Raw genomic sequence first — 14475 nt, 5'->3', positions numbered from 1 at the left:
ATCAACCGATACCGATATATGCAGGGTCCCCCCCCCCCCCAAAAATGGAATCATTTCAGGTCATTAACATTACATATCTCTTGTTGTGGAATTAACACAACATTATGCATACTTTTGACAATAAATAAAATCAGAATTTGTTCTTTCTTGCTTGCCTGGGTAAATAAAGGTTATAGAAATGTAAAAAATTTAAATCGATACCGATATTTTCCGATATCACATTTGAATGCCGATATCGGCCGATAATATCGGACATCCCTAATTAGCATACATTCATTAGCCAGAAAATATTTGTTTTTGGTAGGCACTGCTCAGCGTCTTCTAGGTTGCTCCTCTACTAGACGCTGCACTGCTCAGCGTCTTCTAGGTTGCTCCTCTACTAGACGCTGCACTGCTCAGCGTCTTCTAGGTTGCTCCTCTACTAGACGCTGCACTGCTCAGCGTCTTCTAGGTTGCTCCTCTACTAGACGCTGCACTGCTCAGCGTCTTCTAGGTTGCTCCTCTACTAGACGCTGCACTGCTCAGCGTCTTCTAGGTTGCTCCTCTACTAGACGCTGCACTGCTCAGCGTCTTCTAGGTTGCTCCTAAAGAAGCTTAAAGTGCTTGATTTTTGACAAAAAAAAGTTGAGGCCTGGAATTCCTTGAAAACAGCCAATTTTTTAACAAGGTGCTTACAAAGTCCTTGAAATTCAAATCAACCATTGATTGGCATTGAATGTTTTGTTCATCCATGATAAAACATTTCTGAATCAAGACATTTAATGTTTTAATCTAAAGTGTAACTAATTGTTGGAAATTGATGAAATTAAAATAGTGCTTGGAAAAGTACTTTAAAGTCCTTGAATTTCATTTAGCAATGTCTGTGGGACCCCTCCACTGCTCGGCGTGTTCTAGGTTGCTCCTACAGTAACTACTCGATCAGACATATTTTCTCCCTACGGCAAACCCCCCCCCCCCCCCCCCCCCCGCTCACTTTAGTTGCATGAACAATGGTCCCCTGTGGGGGAACTGGTCCTGATAACGGGGACATCTGGATGTCAGGTCTCCGGTGTCAGGAACTACGCCCCGAATGAATGTCTGAAATGCAGGCAAACAGGCCTTTTTATGTTTAGGTTCCTCCACCAAAAGACGGCTCCCCTGTTTTTCTTTGTTATGCCGTCTGCCAAGGGCCGCGTGTCATTCTTTCCTCCCGCATCTCATCTCTTCCAGTCTCGTCTTTGCACACGTCTCGTCTGTTTGGACATTTTTGTCTTTTTCCTTTCTGTCCCAGCAACCCCCCTTCCTTGTCTTCCTTGTTTAGTTTTTTTCCCCTTCTCGTCTCTTTGACTGCCTGCATCAGGACCCAGGTTGAGTAGGAATTGTTTGCAGCGTTTGTTTTACCTGGGCTTGGGGTTTATCACAAAGGATAATACAATGAGTGTCCGAATGCTTAGACATATGTCCAATTGTTTTCCTTTTTCCCATCCCCCAATTCCCTCCTGGTCGTTGCTTTGCCCTACCGTCGGTCTGGGGAGGGTCATATACTATACCACCACATGCCTCCTCTGATACATGTAGAGTAGTCACCAGCCTTTTTCACCAGCTTTACACCTGACTGCTAGGAGTTTCACTGGGAGAGCTAGTAGTTTCACTGGGAGAGCTAGGAGTTTCACTGGGAGAGCTAGGAGTTTCACTGGGAGAGCTAGGAGTTTCACTGGGAGAGCTAGTAGTTTCACTGGGAGAGCTAGGAGTTTCACTGGGAGAGCTAGGAGTTTCACTGGGAGAGCTAGTAGTTTCACTGGGAGAGCTAGGAGTTTCACTGGGAGAGCTAGGAGTTTCACTGGGAGAGCTAGGAGTTTCACTGGGAGAGCTAGTAGTTTCACTGGGAGAGCTAGGAGTTTCACTGGGAGAGCTAGGAGTTTCACTGGGAGAGCTAGGAGTTTCACTGGGAGAGCTAGTAGTTTCACTGGGAGAGCTAGTAGTTTCACTGGGAGAGTTTCACGCCATTTTCCCCCAGATCCCCTCCCTGCTGAACAGGGGTCTTGAGTGACCAATAGGAGTCGCTATTGCAAGTCAAGTCAAGTGTTTTATTTGTCACGGCATACAAGCATACAGTGAAATGTGGGACCAGGACTCGAACCCCACCGGCTTCCCACCCGCAAACGCACTGCCAATTGTTTTTCTAGGGAGGTACTGCTGGAAGCAGACGGTGCCGGTTAGCCGAGGCATTGTCCAACTAACGCCTCTCCCGGCTAAGGCTATCCAGCACAATAATTTCCCAAAATGTTGGCGTGTTCCTTTTTATCTTTGAGAAACTTTTAGACAATTTGAAAATCTATGAAGTCTTCTTTCTATTTTTCTTTTCTTTCTTTTTCTGATTAATAACTGACCCAACTGGCTGAACGGTAAACTCCACCCATCTGGTACTCAAAGCAGGTTAAAACGAACACTACAAACTATTCACGATTACTATTCAACCCAGGTCTTTTCTCTCTCTTTCTCTCTCTCTCTCGTGTCACTCCCTAGGGGCCGCACTCCGCGCACCTGCACAGCAGCACCAGTAGCCTGCCGTCTCTCAGGCATCATCATAACTCCGCTCAGAACGGACTGGTCTGTCCCTCACATTCATTCTGTCCCGTCCTCCTCCCCTCCCTCCTCCGTCTGGGTCAGCCCAATGGTCCCACAGCCCTATGTTCCTCCAGCCCTATGTTCCCACAGCCCTATGTTCCCACAGCCCTATGTTCCTCCAGCCCTATGTTCCCACAGCCCTATGTTCCCACAGCCCTATGTTCCCACAGCCCTATGTTCCCACAGCCCTATGGTCCCACAGCCCTATGTTCCCACAGCCCTATGTTCCCACAGCAGCCCTATGTTCCCACAGCCCTATGTTCCCACAGCCCTATGTTCCCACAGCCCTATGGTCCCACAGCCCTATGGTCCCACAGCCCTATGTTCCCACAGCCCTATGTTCACACAGCAGCCCTATGTTCCCACAGCCCTATGTTCCCACAGCCCTATGTTCCCACAGCCCTATGTTCCCACAGCCCTATGGTCCCACAGCCCTATGTTCCCACAGCCCTATGTTCCCACAGCCCTATGTTCCCACAGCCCTATGTTCCCACAGCCCTATGTTCCCACAGCCCTATGTTCCCACAGCCCTATGGTCCCACAGCCCTATGTTCCCACAGCCCTATGGTCCCACAGCCCTATGTTCCCACAGCCCTATGTTCCCACAACCAGATGTTCCCACAGCCCTATCTTCCCACAGCCCTATGTTCCCACAACCAGATGTTCCCACAGCCCTATCTTCCCACAGCCCTATGTTCCCACAGCCAGATGTTCCCACAGCCAGATGTTCCCACAGCCCTATCTTCCCACAGCCCTATGTTCCCACATTTCTAAGATTCTTCTCAAAATTAAGCCCTATGTCCCCACAGCCCTATGTCCCCACAGCCCTATGTCCCCACAGCCCTATGTTCCCACAGCCCTATGGTCCCACAGCCCTATGTTCCCACATTTCTAAGATTCTTCTCAAAATTAAGCCCAATGGTCCCACAGCCCAATGGTCCCACAGCCCTATGTTCCCACATTTCTTTTTTTTTTATCCACTTTTTTCTCCTCCTTTTTCTATGTTTCTCCCATCCCAATTTAGCCGTGCCAATTCTCCCCTCCCCTGTCTTGATCGTTGCTCGCATGTGCCCCCCACTGGCCGATTGTAGGGAGGATAGAAGCCCATCACATGTCCCCTCCCATACATGTGGAGGCAGCCAGTCACATCTTTTCACCTGACTCTCATTGGCGAGGAGTAACGTGTAGGAGGCTCACACTGCCCCCACCATTTTCCTGTCTTTGCTGTGCAGGCGCCCCCAACCGACCTGTAGGAGTCGCTGTTCACAGCGACCAGACTACCACCCATCGACTTCCCTCCCGCTAACTCTGCCAATTGAGTCAGTATGACGGCCGGCCCAAGCCGGAGGCAACGCTGATAGCCGGATTCGATACCGGTGTCTCTTGCGTTGGTGACGAGCACAATGTCCGCTGCGTCACCCAGCCGCCTTATGTTCCCACATTTCTAAGATTCTTCTCAAAATTAGGCCCCATGTTCCCACAGCCCTATGTTCCCGGACGAACCCTCTACTACCGGAGGACAATTGCATAATAGGTTGGGTGTAATTGGCTACCAAATTAAGAAAAAGGGGGATACAATCGGATACAAATGTGGGAACATAGGGCTGTGGGAACATAGGGCTGTGGGAACATCCAGCTGTCCCTCACTTGCCCGTCTTCTGTCCCTGTCCTAACCCAGTGGGTTAAGGACACCAAAGAGGTTGGAATACAGGAAGAGGGATAGACGGGTGCGAATAGGAGGCGATGTCCTCACTGAAAACTTGACACACGACATTAGCAAAACCACCTTGTGCAATTAATGGAAGTGGATATGGACCACTAGCCTAGCATAAAACTCCAGGAGAGACCGACGGTTAGGCTAGCTGGATCGTATCCGCCTCCGATAATTTGTGCTAGGCTAGCTTGCAGCGGGATGGCTTTCTACTGAACGGAGAAGATGGTAAGCGCATTTCCCATAATGTTGGCGTGTTCCTTAAATATCAGGAATGTCAATTTCAATACTGTAAATAAAATATTCTCTAAAAAAAAATAGCCAAATCGTTAGCTTGGCTTTGACATTGGTGACCAAACATTGTCTGCTACCAAATGTTGCAGCTAGAGCTAACAATAGTCACATTTAACCGAGCATGAGAAGCAGTTCAGTGGCGCTAAACAAAAACAAAACATTTGTTTGTCTTAAGGCTGTGGTTGGACTGTTTTCTACTCCTGGCAATTGGCACACCAATTGCCTTTTGGTTGAAAACGCTGACAGCATTTTGACAGGCATTTCTCCAACAAATCATCAACTGACAACAACATTGTGTGGCACAGGGGTTGGCTACAATTTCAGTGGTTGTTTGTTCTACCAATTGAAAGTATCTTTGTGGGCAGAGCTCTCTTTTGATTACATTATGGCAGCATGTTTGACCTCTCTACTATAGGGGGCGCCAAGTGTCCTGCTTGCTAGTCTTCCTTTTAACTCTGTGGTCCTAACCCCTCTTATCCCCACTCGCAACCAATTCCACTCGCTTGTTTGAATCAGCATTCTATTAAATAGTATTGTTTTCTTTTTTAAATCTTGATCGGTGGGTAGAATGCAATATCTAGGCTCTAGCTCTTCTCCTACTTTCATGATTGAATGAAAAAGGAACCTTTGTTGCTTTCTCTCTCCACGTCCTTAGCCTTCCATGCTCTATAGCGACGGCCCTCGCTCTCAAAGTCACAGGGTTGGTCTCTCTCTCTCTCTCTCTCTCTCTCTCCTCACCCCCATTATTCCCGTATCATTAAAACATGGCGTAGAGTAGACTCGTCGATTACTAAACGGATGGATGAATCTTAGATTAGAGGATGGATGGATGGAGGTTGAGAGATGTATAAACGGGTTGGTGGAATGTTGACCAGTGGAATGTTGACGGAAGGATGGGTGGATGGATGGATTCCAAAGATGAACAGCATGGATATATATACTGTAGATGGATGACTGCACGGGCCCAGAGCCTTTTGGAGTAGCATTGATCTCTCTAGCTTATGCATTGATCTCTCTGATCCATGTGATCTGTATATGTGTATAGAATATTTGTCCCATGGCATCTGTTGTTGTCATTCATAAGCATGTGACCACAGCATGACTTGCAGTAGGTGTTGTGTTGTGTGGTGCTCGTGTTGCTTTGACACGCCCATCGACTAATTACACAAAATTGTTGTTGACGTCCCACGTTCATCACTATTTCTGTCCTGGGGCTTGATGATGTAGGCTAGCTTGATTATTTCACAAGTGTGTTTTTTATGTGTAAATGGTACGTTGGTTCGTTAAATTTGTACTGTTGTACAGTAGTATGAAGTTGTACAGTAGTATGAAGTTGTACTGTTGTACAGTAGTAGTGATGCACGATATATCGGCCGATATGGTAATTCTTTTTACACATCGTTATCGTTCCGATATCAAGATGGGGCCGATATTTTTTTCATGTTTTGGTCTTAAATAGTTTAAATATATCAGTCATTTCTGAAAATACGTTACAAAAGTAAATACTTTTTTTTTGGAAAATGGCTCTTTATTTGATTATCATAAAGTGTTTTCTATACAGAGATATCGACATCGGTAAATATCGGTATCGGCTAGAACAGCAATATTAATATTGGTTATCGGTATTGGCCACAATCGGTGCATCACTATACAGTAGTATGAAGTTGTACAGTAGTATGAATGTGTACTGTTGTGTACAGTATGAATTTGTACTGTTGTGTACATTTACAGAATATGCCGTCCGTGTCATTCATGATGATCGCGCACGTGAAACACCATGCATTGTATGTGTGTACATGCATTTAGTTTATGCATGAATGCATGTCTTTCAGTGTATATGAGCTGAAGTGTGTGTGTGTGTGTGTGTGTGTGGGTGAGCATGTGTGGTTGCGCATACACGTGCATTCTTTGTCCATAAGACTGTGTGTGTGGCTCTTCCTCACTCCGCAGGGCTCTGTGAGTGACGAGGCTGCGTTCACCAGCAGTGGCTCCAGCGCCTGCGGTGTAAGACCCCTGTACCCCCCCCTCCCTCCAGAGAGAGAGAGGGGGGCTTGCTTGGCATGCCCACTGCGGCCCACTGGCCGATTGTAGGGAGGATAGAAGCCCATCACATGTCCCCTCCCATACATGTGGAGGCAGCCAGTCACATCTTTTCACCTGACTCTCATTGGCGAGGAGTAACGTGTAGGAGGCTCACACTGCCCCCACCATTTTCCTGTCTTTGCTGTGCAGGCGCCCCCAACCGACCTGTAGGAGTCGCTGTTCACAGCGACCAGACTACCACCCATCGACTTCCCTCCCGCTAACTCTGCCAATTGAGTCAGTATGACGGCCGGCCCAAGCCGGAGGCAACGCTGATAGCCGGATTCGATACCGGTGTCTCTTGCGTTGGTGACGAGCACAATGTCCGCTGCGTCACCCAGCCGCCTTATGTTCCCACATTTCTAAGATTCTTCTCAAAATTAGGCCCCATGTTCCCACAGCCCTATGTTCCCGGACGAACCCTCTACTACCGGAGGACAATTGCATAATAGGTTGGGTGTAATTGGCTACCAAATTAAGAAAAAGGGGGATACAATCGGATACAAATGTGGGAACATAGGGCTGTGGGAACATAGGGCTGTGGGAACATCCAGCTGTCCCTCACTTGCCCGTCTTCTGTCCCTGTCCTAACCCAGTGGGTTAAGGACACCAAAGAGGTTGGAATACAGGAAGAGGGATAGACGGGTGCGAATAGGAGGCGATGTCCTCACTGAAAACTTGACACACGACATTAGCAAAACCACCTTGTGCAATTAATGGAAGTGGATATGGACCACTAGCCTAGCATAAAACTCCAGGAGAGACCGACGGTTAGGCTAGCTGGATCGTATCCGCCTCCGATAATTTGTGCTAGGCTAGCTTGCAGCGGGATGGCTTTCTACTGAACGGAGAAGATGGTAAGCGCATTTCCCATAATGTTGGCGTGTTCCTTAAATATCAGGAATGTCAATTTCAATACTGTAAATAAAATATTCTCTAAAAAAAAATAGCCAAATCGTTAGCTTGGCTTTGACATTGGTGACCAAACATTGTCTGCTACCAAATGTTGCAGCTAGAGCTAACAATAGTCACATTTAACCGAGCATGAGAAGCAGTTCAGTGGCGCTAAACAAAAACAAAACATTTGTTTGTCTTAAGGCTGTGGTTGGACTGTTTTCTACTCCTGGCAATTGGCACACCAATTGCCTTTTGGTTGAAAACGCTGACAGCATTTTGACAGGCATTTCTCCAACAAATCATCAACTGACAACAACATTGTGTGGCACAGGGGTTGGCTACAATTTCAGTGGTTGTTTGTTCTACCAATTGAAAGTATCTTTGTGGGCAGAGCTCTCTTTTGATTACATTATGGCAGCATGTTTGACCTCTCTACTATAGGGGGCGCCAAGTGTCCTGCTTGCTAGTCTTCCTTTTAACTCTGTGGTCCTAACCCCTCTTATCCCCACTCGCAACCAATTCCACTCGCTTGTTTGAATCAGCATTCTATTAAATAGTATTGTTTTCTTTTTTAAATCTTGATCGGTGGGTAGAATGCAATATCTAGGCTCTAGCTCTTCTCCTACTTTCATGATTGAATGAAAAAGGAACCTTTGTTGCTTTCTCTCTCCACGTCCTTAGCCTTCCATGCTCTATAGCGACGGCCCTCGCTCTCAAAGTCACAGGGTTGGTCTCTCTCTCTCTCTCTCTCTCTCTCTCCTCACCCCCATTATTCCCGTATCATTAAAACATGGCGTAGAGTAGACTCGTCGATTACTAAACGGATGGATGAATCTTAGATTAGAGGATGGATGGATGGAGGTTGAGAGATGTATAAACGGGTTGGTGGAATGTTGACCAGTGGAATGTTGACGGAAGGATGGGTGGATGGATGGATTCCAAAGATGAACAGCATGGATATATATACTGTAGATGGATGACTGCACGGGCCCAGAGCCTTTTGGAGTAGCATTGATCTCTCTAGCTTATGCATTGATCTCTCTGATCCATGTGATCTGTATATGTGTATAGAATATTTGTCCCATGGCATCTGTTGTTGTCATTCATAAGCATGTGACCACAGCATGACTTGCAGTAGGTGTTGTGTTGTGTGGTGCTCGTGTTGCTTTGACACGCCCATCGACTAATTACACAAAATTGTTGTTGACGTCCCACGTTCATCACTATTTCTGTCCTGGGGCTTGATGATGTAGGCTAGCTTGATTATTTCACAAGTGTGTTTTTTATGTGTAAATGGTACGTTGGTTCGTTAAATTTGTACTGTTGTACAGTAGTATGAAGTTGTACAGTAGTATGAAGTTGTACAGTAGTATGAAGTTGTACTGTTGTACAGTAGTAGTGATGCACGATATATCGGCCGATATGGTAATTCTTTTTACACATCGTTATCGTTCCGATATCAAGATGGGGCCGATATTTTTTTCATGTTTTGGTCTTAAATAGTTTAAATATATCAGTCATTTCTGAAAATACGTTACAAAAGTAAATACTTTTTTTTTGGAAAATGGCTCTTTATTTGATTATCATAAAGTGTTTTCTATACAGAGATATCGACATCGGTAAATATCGGTATCGGCTAGAACAGCAATATTAATATTGGTTATCGGTATTGGCCACAATCGGTGCATCACTATACAGTAGTATGAAGTTGTACAGTAGTATGAATGTGTACTGTTGTGTACAGTATGAATTTGTACTGTTGTGTACATTTACAGAATATGCCGTCCGTGTCATTCATGATGATCGCGCACGTGAAACACCATGCATTGTATGTGTGTACATGCATTTAGTTTATGCATGAATGCATGTCTTTCAGTGTATATGAGCTGAAGTGTGTGTGTGTGTGTGTGTGTGTGGGTGAGCATGTGTGGTTGCGCATACACGTGCATTCTTTGTCCATAAGACTGTGTGTGTGGCTCTTCCTCACTCCGCAGGGCTCTGTGAGTGACGAGGCTGCGTTCACCAGCAGTGGCTCCAGCGCCTGCGGTGTAAGACCCCTGTACCCCCCCCTCCCTCCAGAGAGAGAGAGGGGGGCTTGCTTGGCATGCCCACTGCGGCTACTGAGGGCTGCATCTACTTTACTGAAGGGAGAAAGGGGTGTAGACTATTGGACCATCAGTGTTTCCCACAGGATTTTGTGAGACCGTGGTGGGTGAACCTCGGCCCCCACGGAACTTTATCTTTTTTTTTTGTGTACATTTTAAAGTTAAATGCATCAATCTGGTGCACTTTGAGATCAAAATAAAGAGGCTAGATCTATGATGAACTTTGTGCTCAAAACACAAAATCGACTAGACCAGTGCTTCCCAATCCTCTCCTCGAAGCACCCCAGCCGTTCCATGCATTTGTTAAATTCCACCACCAGCACACCTGATTAAACTTAACTAGCCCTTTATTAGTTGAATCGGGTGTGCTGGTGGTGGAATTTAACAAATGCATGGAACGGCTGGGGTGTCTCGAGGAGAGGTTTGGGAACCATGGAAGCATACATTTGAGCCATCAAAGAAATTAAGCAAAAGTGGTTACCTGTGTTGAACTGGTTTATTTTTTTTAGAAAATAAAAAAATATACTGGATTACTATTACGACTACTACCGCTGCCAATACTACTGATACATCCCTATTGGCAAACTTTATATTTAAAAAAATATAATAATTTTCTTTGGTTCATTATAAAACTGTGGTGGGCCGCCACAGTCTCTAGGTAATTAATGGGAAACACTGGACCATTATTCACACTGTGGTCGTTTTTGCACTTGTCATGCTCAGGTTGGGCTTCCTTTCCACCCCGTTCCCACCCTGGAAAGGGATGACGTATAAGAGCAGAATGAACACGGAGAGACCAGTCCCAAGTCGGTCTGCACTTTCTCTGCCGAGCTATAGTAACTTTTCCGCACCTACTCCCCAACTCTGCATGTGCAGATTGATAAACCTAGATCTCTGGACAATTCAGAGAGACTCCGTGGGCAAATCTGCGCATGCAGAGTTCAGGAGTAGGTGCGCAAAAGTGACTATAGCTCGGCCGAGAAAGTGCCGACCGACTTGGGATTGGTCTCTCCGTGTTCAGGAGACTCGGGGTGTATAAAAGTCTATTGGACCATCATGTCTCCAGCACCCCCACAGCCGTAGCTACAACCACTTAATGTCAAGGCTCTCATCCACATTAATACATTTTACATCTATATTAGCCTATGTTTACTACCGTACACATCTGTTTCAAACCTAGCGCTGCAACAGGCTGGCAAGGACCCTTTTCTCGCTGTGTAACCTCGCCCTTCCCATTACATAAACACTCGGTCCACAAATATAAACTAATGGAAGTCTGAAGCTAAAACCGGATGATGTTGCGGTTTATCATGGGAGGTAGAAATGTGTCATGAAAACATTAAGTACACTAGCGACCCACCTAGTGCCCCCCCCCCCCCCCCCCCCCCCGCCTAACACGTATCCCACTGTGTTGACACTGTCCGCTCCTCCTTTCTTCCTTCGCTAACCGCCGCTCACGTGTCCGTATCTGGTGCCTGCGTTTCCTTTTTCCGTCTCTTCCTTGGTCAGAAACACAACGGCTGCAGTCTCAGTCATGGTGTTTGTTTGGTGGTTGTTGTGGGGTAAAGGGAGCTGGTGACTTGCATATTTTGACCATGGAGTGTGTCTGTGTTTGTGTGTGTGTGTGTTGGGGGGGGGGGGGGGGGGGGGGTTGAATGTCTGGTCTAAATGGGCATGGATGGCTTGTCTAAAATAGTGTAATACCCCTTTATTTCCTCCCTTTTCTCCTTTTTGTATCTGCTTGCTGAATGTGTTTCCTTTTTTCTCAAATTTCCAACGCATTCTTTAACAACTAACATGACTCACTGTCTTTTATCCTTCCTTCCTTTCTTCTTGTCTTCCTTCTGTGTGCTTGGCCTCCTTCTGTGTGCTCGTCTTCCTTCTCTGTGCTTGGCCTCCTTCTGTGTGCTCGGCCAGCCTTCGGACTACAGTGGCTTCCTGGGCTCCAGCTCGCGGGCCTCTTCCAGGGCCAGCTCGGCCCGGGCCAGCCCAGTGGTGAGCGCTCTCCCCATTGGTCACTCCCTCTAACCCGCAGCCCCTGCTTTTAGGCCACACCACCTCTATTATACCTTGTTTACCCCCCCCCCCTCCTTACATTCACGTTTTCTCTGTTGTGATTCAATATAAATAACTTCATAAGATTATTTCAATAATTCACTTGTTTGTCTCTTACCCCCTCTAGTGGCTATTTATTTTTTTACAGTTGCTGCTTTGGTGCGTTCTACAGTATTTCTCTCAGCCCAATAATAGGGGCAGTTTCCTAAGCCAGGTGTCAGCCAGTCCAGAGTGAATGGCAGGTCTCATGTAGTTCAACGGCATACATTTTTTTAAATCGCCTACAATCCCTTCACTCCCTTGTCCCCCGGTACCTAGCTGACCTCCTCCATCCCTACATCCCACCCCTCTTGACTCCCGTCTCCTCTCCATCCCCACCACCAACCTGCGCGCTGTCGGTCCCTGAGCCTTCTCTGTTGCCGCACCAACCCTCTGGAACTCCCTCCCTCCAAACATCCACAATGCTACACCCCTGGACTCATTAAAATCTCAACTCAAATATCACCTCTTCACCAAATGTATTAATGTCTCTGCCTGACTTCCCTCTTTTCTTTTTTACTTAATTGTTCCTCTGATCTCCTTCCCCTTAGTTTGCCCCTCTACTGTTAAGCGCCTTGGGTCTCATGAAGGCGCTATATAAATCTTAAGAAAATATTATGAATTATTATTAAGTGTGCAAGTCACACTGACGGCTCGCCCATCAAACCGTAGTTGATCGAAGAGTGGGTTGGAGAAATGATTATGGAATGAGCATGTCCTGACAAAACTGTCTCATCAGAAAACGTACTAATCGACCTCAGAAAAAAAGGGACATAATGTATGTTACGTTATAACCATAACTAATATATTTACATTTTGTTATCGGCGAAAATCGTGGGGGTCGAACTAACAGTGCTTGTGGTCGAGGGCAAGTGCTCAACACTAGACTAAGCCACCCACCCACCCACCCTGATTCTCTTCGGATCAAATAACAAACAAGACCGACGGCTTCTCAGTTACAGTGGGTGACAATATTGTCACAAGAAAAGATGAAATTACATACCTGGGTTCCATCCTAGAGGCAAATCTTTCCTGTGACAAAATGGCATCCAATGTAATAAAAAAAGTCAACCAACAAACTAGATTCTTGTAGCGGATCTCCTCTCTGGTAAACAAGAATACCCTGAATACTTTGGCAGGAGCACTCATTCAAGGGTACTACGAATATGCTTGCACCTCATGCTCATGGTACCAAAGCACCTCAAAGGCGCTAAAAACAAGATTACAAACATCACAAAACAAACTGGTCAGACTACTACTTGACCTTACTCCTAGAACCCACCTCACCCCTGCCCACTTTGACTACCTAGGATGGCTTAGAGTAGACAACAGAGTACAGCAACTTGCAATGGACCTGGTCTACAAGATACACTATACGACTAAGGTACCCATGTACATGTCAAAATACTTCCCAAAGGTCAGTGAATACCACGACCACAACACCAGAGGGAGCTCAACAAATCATGTTAAACCCAGATTCTGCTCAAACAAGGGACTAAACACGTTTCGCAATTATGCCACATCAATGTGGAACGCCCTACCCAAAGCTGTAAAGGAATGTGAATCTCTACCCACTTTCAAAACCACTCTTGAGGCTGCAATTCGAAACTGGCCACCGTAAATGTCCAAACCCCCATCACACAGCAATAAAATGTGCGATACATCACACAAGAACACAATAAAAGTGCATGTACAGTATACAATATAGCTACAATACATCACATAAAACCCAAAACAGAAGGGTCTACATGATAGTACAAGTGTATGACGGTATAATACAGGGTAATACAGTAATTTTGCAGTGGGGACCCGACTACAGAAAGCTATAACATACAATATGTACCTTTTTCCTGTGGCCGATAAGTACTTTATTTACATATTTTACGTGAGATCGGGCTGGTCCTGAAGGATGGTTTTAATATTATTTAACATTATGATGTAGTGTGTGTGTGTGTTTGCATCGCCTGAGCTTTGGGTGGACTCCATCAGAGCGGTCCAGTGTGAACGTCCCCCTCCCCTGGTGCCGTCCTTCTCCACGTGTTTAATTCTGGTTCTGTTCGCAGGTGGAAGAGAGGCCCGACCGGGACTTTGTGGATAAAGTAAGTGCTACCTTCCTCCCTTGGCTGCTGGCGCGATAATACCAGTACCCAAAATAGTTTGTGTTAATTTGCATCCCTTTGCATCCAAGGGAAAAGCCCAATGCATTGGAAATCTCCCCGTAACATCAACTTCACCCTATTTTTTTTTATACTCCAATCACAACGGTTGTGACTGGAGGATAAAGTACGGGGCTTGACATTGACGATTATTAATAATAATACATTTTATTTGTAACGCACTTTATATTTGTAACAATCTCAAAGTGTTACATGAAAGGAGATAAAGATTTAAAGAATAAGTTTAAATAAATAAAACAACCAATGAAAGAAACATTCAGATCAGTCGGCTCTAGACAGCTAAAAAAGAAAAGATCACGTTTTTTAAAAACACACAAGGCATCAGTAGGTCCATTTAGGCAAATGCCTTGTTAAAAATAAATGTTTTTAGTCCCCTTTTTTAAAAGCCTCCGGACTGTGGCGCTCTCGGATGGTCGGGGAGGGCATTCCACAGCCGAGGAGCAGCTGAGCAGATTTAAAACAATGAATTTATGTTATGGGGAGTGAGTGGGTACATCTGCGAGTGGAA

At 45.8% G+C, this 14475-nt stretch overlaps 1 protein-coding gene across 3 annotated transcripts in view; it reads left to right on the top strand.

Annotated features, from left to right (window-relative positions):
* lrrfip1b (leucine rich repeat (in FLII) interacting protein 1b) overlaps positions 1 to 14475 on the top strand; it is a 102171-nt gene that overhangs the window by 58587 nt on the left and 29109 nt on the right. For all 3 annotated transcript variants that reach the window (XM_084327476.1, XM_084327474.1, XM_084327475.1), the window contains exon 4: positions 13854 to 13889. In XM_084327476.1, coding sequence (XP_084183602.1) covers positions 13854 to 13889 — 36 coding nt within the window. The remainder of the gene's footprint in view (positions 1 to 13853; positions 13890 to 14475) is intronic.

This window comes from Notolepis coatsorum (assembly GCF_963971535.1).
Source record: "Notolepis coatsorum genome assembly, chromosome: 1".
NCBI classification, from domain to species: Eukaryota; Metazoa; Chordata; class Actinopteri; order Aulopiformes; family Paralepididae; genus Notolepis; species Notolepis coatsorum.
This window is presented reverse-complemented; position numbering and strand designations above follow the sequence as displayed.